Source organism: Octopus bimaculoides, chromosome 11 (assembly GCF_001194135.2).
Source record: "Octopus bimaculoides isolate UCB-OBI-ISO-001 chromosome 11, ASM119413v2, whole genome shotgun sequence".
In the NCBI taxonomy this organism is placed as follows: domain Eukaryota; kingdom Metazoa; phylum Mollusca; class Cephalopoda; order Octopoda; family Octopodidae; genus Octopus; species Octopus bimaculoides.
Window position 1 is genome coordinate 17,128,334 of NC_068991.1, and position 7,461 is coordinate 17,135,794.

The 7,461-nt window shown below is 38.8% G+C and overlaps 2 protein-coding genes and 1 pseudogene across 8 annotated transcripts in view; 2 read left to right on the plus strand and 1 right to left on the minus strand.

Moving 5' to 3' along the window:
* LOC106875622 (3-oxo-5-alpha-steroid 4-dehydrogenase 1) overlaps positions 1 to 7,461 on the minus strand; it is a 53,793-nt gene that overhangs the window by 7,280 nt on the left and 39,052 nt on the right. The gene's annotated exons all lie outside the window — the stretch shown is intronic.
* LOC128249053 (nuclear transcription factor Y subunit beta-like) lies at positions 478 to 1,763 on the plus strand. The gene has a single exon (XM_052971534.1). It carries the CDS (start codon positions 604 to 606, stop codon positions 1,195 to 1,197), a length of 594 nt encoding a protein of 197 aa, XP_052827494.1. The 5' UTR covers positions 478 to 603; the 3' UTR covers positions 1,198 to 1,763.
* On the plus strand, positions 4,587 to 4,687 carry LOC128249139 (U6 spliceosomal RNA; annotated as a pseudogene).

Here is a 7,461-nt window from a genome sequence, read left to right on the forward strand (position 1 = left end):
ACGTAAAAGCACCCACTACACTCTCTGAGTGGTTGGCGTTAGGAAGGGCATCCAGCTGTAGAAACTCTGCCAAATTAGATTGGAGCCTGGTGTTGCCATCCGGTTTCACCAGTCCTCAGTCAAATCGTCCAATCCATGCTAGCATGGAAAGTGGACGTTAAACGATGATGATGATGATGATGATGATGATGATGATATATATATATATATTTTGAAGAAAAGCAAGAAAAGTGCATTAGGTTATAGCAGTACGTACGTTTCGTACAAACTTCATTTATTTATGTAGTAAGAACACCACATAAGATGTGCAATCAAAATGTACTCCTCAGCTGCATAATGGAAGTTCATTTCAAAAAGTCATTTTGAAGATGTGTGCAAATACATGAGTAGGTGATGAAGAAAATACCATCTTGACTGGGCTGTTAATCAACAGTCTAGTGAATCAAACATGAATTTAATTAATTAAATACAGTTGTGATCTGGTTTGGTTGGTGGATTTCTGTGGCTTTTTTTAATGGTGCAGCTTTCTCACTGGTTCCTTTCATTGACCAACCAACTTGACGAAAACTCATCCATCGTCCTTCATCAACACAGTTTTCAAGAATGGATGCCAGTTCAAGTGACGGCACCGGTGATGCTTCTGTCCTAAAAGAATCTTTTATTCCTGGAACTAGCCAATATGGCGACGATGATGAGGGAATGGTATCATCAGGAGAAGGTGAAGGCGATTTCCGTATGGACGAACCTCTACGAGAACAGGACCGCTTCCTTCCAATTGCTAATGTCGCCAGAATCATGAAAAAATCAATTCCAAGAACCGGTAAAATTGCTAAAGATGCTAAAGAATGTGTACAGGAATGTGTTTCAGAATTTATAAGTTTTATCACAAGCGAGGCCAGTGAAAGATGTCAACATGAGAAACGAAAAACCATCAACGGTGAAGATATCTTGTTTGCTATGTTTACCTTGGGCTTCGACAATTATGTCGATCCTTTGAAGTTATACTTACAAAAATACAGAGAGCCTGCCAAAGGAGAGAAAGGGATGAACCCCAATGCTATAATGGGAGAAAATGCAGTGGAGGAACTTGACGAAGCATATACCACATTAGCAAATAACATCTTGTCAACAGAGCAGTCTGGCCAACAGAATGTCCTTTATGCATATTCAGGCCAGATGTCGCAACAAATATTCTAAAGAAATCTGGACATTTTCTTTTCCTTCTTCATGTTTTACTTGTCTATGTCTGACCTATATTTTTTTTTTTTTACTTTCCTTACAGTGTCTTCTGTCTTTCTTTCTTTTCTTCTTATTCTTCTTCTTCTATTTCGGTACCGTCTTCCCATGTCTTTGGCTTTTACCTAACATGTCTCTCTGTCTGTCTGTCTTGTGATACATCCACAATCCATGCATGTCCCCACCCCCAGCGTCTGCCTGTCTATGTCTTCTTCCATTTGTTAGTTATGTTTCTTGATAAAAAAAAAAGTGAAAAAAAAAGGAAAAAAACAACGGAATTCGAGGAAGCTATCCCTACTCCCACCACAACCCTTTGCCTCCTACATCTATGCAAGTTCTCTCTCTTGTGTGTGTGTGTATGTTGAAGGAGACATGTACATGTAGAGACATATACATGTAGAGACATGTTCATACCACACACACACAAGCACGCTCGTGTAAAATGAATATACATATATCTATAGACACACGCACACACATATACATACATATTCGAGCAAGATCGTTGCCAGTGCCGCTGGACTGGCTCCTGTGCAGGTGGCACATAAAAGCACCCACTACATTCTCTGAGTGGTTGGCATTAGGAAGGGCATCCAGCTGTAGAAACTCTGCCAAATCAGATTGGAGCCTGGTGTAGCCATCTGGTTTCACCAGTCCTCAATCAAATCGTCCAACCCATGCTAGCATGGAAAGCAGACGTTAAATGATGACAATATGTATGTATGTATGTATGCATGCAGATAAACAAATTAAATATATATAACAGCCATGCTTTACCCCATAAAGACATTGGAATCTAAGTTTGAATCATTTGAGCACTACTGTCTTCTATACTGAGAATCTCTGGATCTCATCTGTTGAATATATGTATGTATAAAGCCAAAACAAGTTATAAGAAATGACACAGGATACCCTTTCTCACACCAACCCCTTTACAGACTTCACTGAGTGTTTTTTTTTTTTTTATGTGGTACTAGCTCAAGTGAGATTACCAAGTAACTCAACTGAGAAGGAAGAAGTAGAATTGAAGGAGGTGGCCTTATGTCAGGTGATGAGATGTTAAACTATATGTTGTATGGGGAGTTGGATGCTTCTGCCAGTTGCAGGAGAAGGGGGATAGTGGTGAAGACGTTTCAAGTTACTGGAAGATGAATTAGGGGAATTGGAATGGTTGGGTAACTAAACTTGCAGGAAGTGTGAGAGATGAGTGGAAGATGGGTAGAGGGAAATACAGTAAGTAGTGAAAATGGGTGGAAGCATGATCAAAAGCTTGGTTGATTTTCAAGAAACAGGTTTGCATTTCTCAGAAATTTTGACTGACCTCAATCAAAGGTTTTTATGTGCAGTTGTTGAATGACATGATTGGTTAAATTTTTCATAACGTCATCACTCAATTTGCAAGATCCTGATTTGTTGTTTCCTAAAACCTTCTAATATATATATATGCATATATATGGGTGTGTGTGTGTGTGTGCGTGTGTATCCATGCTAGCATGGAAAGACAGACATTAAATGATGATGATGATGATGATGTATATGTGTGTGTATGTGTATTTATATATATATATATATATGTAAATATATATATGTGTATATATATGTGTGTGTATATATGTATATATATACATGTGTGTGTATATATATGTATGTATATATATATACTCTTTTACTTGTTTCAGTCATTTGACTGCAGCCATGCTGGAGCACCGCCTAGTACTTATTCTATCGGTTTCTCTTTGCTGAACCTCTAAGTTACAGGGACATAAACATACCAGCATTGGATGTCAAGTGATGTTGGGTGGGGGGACAAACACAGATACACAAACACACACACACACACACACACACACATATATACATATACATATATACGACGTGCTTCTTTCAGTTTCCATCTACCAAATTCACTCACAAGGCTTTGGTTGGCCTGAGGCTATAGCAGAAGACACTTGCCCAGGGTGCCATGCAGTGGAACTGAACCCGAAACCATGTGGTCGGTAAGCAAGCTACTTACCACACAGCCATATATATATATATATATATATATATATATATATATATACACACATATATATATGCAAGGTGTCCCAAAAGACACTGATGGATTTCAATTTTTAGTAACTTCTTTAACTTTACAAATAAATGCATGAAATGTTGACACAATATAAAGGACATAATGGAAATTAATATACACAAGTCAAATTTTGCAACACCACTACATCACATATGAAAAATGACATCGCTCAAATGGCAGCCATTTTCAGTTTCATGTGCCCATGCTCTTTCCAAAACTTGCACCATAACACCCTCAAGAGTTTCAGACCCCACTTCTCTGATTTCTCTACTGATGTTCTTCAGTTGCATCAGGATCTCTGGTTTGTTGACATGAACCTTCTCTTTCAGGTATCCCCACAAGAAAAAATCCGAGCTAGTCAAGTCTAGGGAACGTGAAGGCCATTCAGAGTAGACTTCACACATGGTTCCAGCAAGATGGGGCAACTGCTCATACTGCAAAAGAAACAATGCATTTGCTACGGCAGTGCTTTGGAGAGAGAATAATCTCCCGCTATGGCAATGTCAACTGGCCTTCACACACCGCAGACTCGACTACCCTGGATCTTTTCTTGTGGAAATACCTGAAAGAGAGGGCTTACATCAACAAACTGCAGACCCTGGTAGAACTGAAGGAGAACATCAATAGAGAAATCAGAGAAGTAAGATCTGAAACTCTTGAAGGTGTTATGCTGCAAGTTTTGGAAAGAGCATGGGTGTGCGAAGCTGGAAATGGCTGCCATTTAAGCAATGTCCTTTTTCATAAGTAATGTAGTGGTGTTTCATCATCATCATCATCATCGTTTAACGTCCGCCTTCCATGCTAGCATGGGTTGGACGATTTGACTGAGGACTGGTGAAACCGGATGGCAACACCAGGCTCCAATCTAATTTGGCAGAGTTTCTACAGCTGGATGCCCTTCCTAACGCATGTGTCTCTATTTGCCCCCGCAACATCGCTTGTCAACCAATGCTGGTGAGTTTATGTCCCCGTAACTTAGCAGTTCGGCAAAAGAAACTGACAGAATAAGTACTAGGCTTACAAGGAATAAGTCCTGGGGTCGATTTGCTCGACTAAAGGTGGTGCTCAAGCATAGCCACAGTCAAATGACTGAAACAAATAAAAGAATAGAATATATATATGTGTGTGTATATATATATATATATATATATATAAACTTACTTGGAAATGAATATGTGTGGCGTTCAATTAAATAATAATAATAAATAGTATATATACATGTATGTGTATATATATATATATATATATATATATATATATATATATATACACACACATATGTATGGCAGTACATATTCTAAAACTGGTACAATATAAAGATTATCGTGGCCCCTGAGCAAGGATGACATGTAAATTCGTGAAGCATTCTATATTTTTAGAGGTGGTGCCCCAGTATGACTGCAGCTTTTAAGCTGAAACAATTTAAAGAAATATATATATATATATACACACTCACATACATATATGTCTCTCTCCCTCTCTCTCACTCCACATACTCATGTATACGCACGCACACATACAAAAACACACACACACATACATGCTTACATGCATACATACATGCATACATACATACATACATAGTTATAGACAGTTACTGCAAGAGTAAAGAAAATACTTTAGGTTGTAATAATTACAGAGTTATCAAATTACTGAACCAGATTTTGGAAATTACAGAGAGAGTTATAGCCCAACTATTTAGGAACAGAATTAGATTAAATGAGATGCAATTCAATTTTATCTATGGGAGAAGTACTACTGAAGCCATTTTCTTAATAAGACAACTGCAGATGAAGAATCTATCTAAAATGAGTCACTGAACTTCGGCATTTGATGATCTGAAGAAAGCTTTCTTCAGGGTACACTGTTCTCTGATCTGGTGGCCTCTTAAGAAGCTAGGGGTAAACAAATGGTTTGTGAAAGTTATATAAGCCATGAGTACTGTGATGAATTTAGAGCACGTGTAGGAGTACCACGGCTTGGTTCTCAGACTCCTCCTATTCCTCATTTTCCTTTAGGCCTTGACAGAGGAATGTAAGAATGGCTACCCTTGAGAACTACTATATGCTGGATTTCATTCTCATAGCAGAATCTGTAATAGATTAGAAAAAAAAAAATCCAAGCCTTAAAGTAAACTTAGCAAAGACCAAAGTTCTAGTAAACAGGAAAACAGGTAAGACTTCAGTAAATGGATCTGCTTGACGTGTAGGAGAGGTGTCGGCAGGAATTCCATATGGTATAACCAGTGCAAGCTATGGACACACAATAAGTACAGTGGATTCACAAGAAGATTAATGGAAAAAGTAGTGTTTGTATGTGGAAGATGCACAGGAACAATAAACACTAAGAACACATGGGAAATAAATTTTCTGAAATGCCCTAAAGGCTCCCTATTGTTTGTGGATAGTTTCTGTTATGTAGATGATTTAATTAGCAGTGGGGGAGGATGCTCCAACAGTATAGTTGCCAGAATAAGAATAGAATGGAAAAAAGTTCAAAGAACTATTACCTCTGTTGGCAATAAAGGGTCTCTCTCCCAGAGTAAAAGGCAGAATGTATAATGCTGTCTGTGTATGAATGGCAATGATACATAGTAACAAAACATGAGCTGTGAATGCAGAGGATATGTGAAGGCTTGAAAGAAACAAAGCTAGCATGCTCCACTGGATATGCTATGTCAGTGTAAATATATGACAAAGTGTATATGTGTTAAGAGAAAAATTGGGCACATGAGAAATCAGATAATTATGTGCAAGAGAGAAGACCACATTGATGTGGTCATGTGTGCATATAGATAAGGAGAGTTGTGTAAAGAAGTGTGAATCACTAAATGTGAATGAAATCTGTGAAAGAGGGAGACCCAGAAAGACATGGGATGAAGTAGTGAAGAAGGATTTCCTGATGCTAAACCTCACTGAAGAGATGACGAAGGACTGAGATGATTAGGGATTTGCAGTGCTTGAGAAGTCCTTCCATCCAGGCAAAAACAAGCCCTTAAAAGTACATCATTTATGCCGCCTATGTCCCTGCATCCAATCTATCTATGATGAATCTCTCTCTCTTTTCCCTTCCTAACATCTTCTTCCACAACTCATCTTTTTAACACCATCCCCTCCTACAACACTCCTTACCGTCACCCATCTGACTATAGCACAATTTACTCAGCTGCTAAAATCATGAGAGTAGAACAGCACATATTTCATCCCCCTACTGTTCACCCTTCCTAAAAACACTTTTTTTTCTCATGCATTCTCAGTATCATCCCATACCACCTTATTTTTCCACTAAATGCCCCTTCCACCACTCCTTTTTCTCTGTACAAGTTCTCATTTTACCAATGGCAATCAACCTTCCTGTTACCTGATTTCATCTCCCACTATTTACATCCTTATGTACCTCTCACTTTGTTCCTGGCATTGTGTATCTTTCTCATAACCCACCCCACACATACACAAACACACACAAATACACTTCACATTAACTTTGCTGCCACCCATTACCTCCCAGACTCACACCCACTTCCTCTACCTTTCTCTCCAAGTGACATTCCCTGAAACTCCACCATCAACACCACCATGTTCACCACTTACTGCATCTCCTTCAGTTCAACATTTCTAATCTTCTGCTACTCTCATTTTACACTCATACGAACTTACCCATATCTCTTATATTCATGTGCTTGTAACTTGAGGGTGCATCCTGATAGATTTTCACTACCATCCTCTTTTAATCCCTACTGGGGTAGCCTATATATCACCCCTACAGCATGACACCTGTTCCTATCCCTCTATCTTATTTTAACTTCTCATCACCAGGCATAAAGCTACTGTCCTCAATACTACATGCCCTGTCAGTTGAGGAAGGGCTTGTGTTGCAAGTTACTTGGTGACCTCACTAGTTCTGCTGCCATGTAAAAAGCACCCAGCACACTCTGTAAAGTGTTTGGTGTTAGAAAGAATATCCAGTCACCGAATACATGTCGAAATCATGTCAAAGTATTGCACTCATCTGGCTTTCCACATCCTATTAAACCATTCAATCCATGCCAGCAAAGAAAAACATGTTAAATGGTGATGATGATATACATTTCTTTCTTTCTCTCTCTCTCTCTCTCTCTCTCTCTCTCTCTCTCTCTCTCTCTCTCTCTCTCT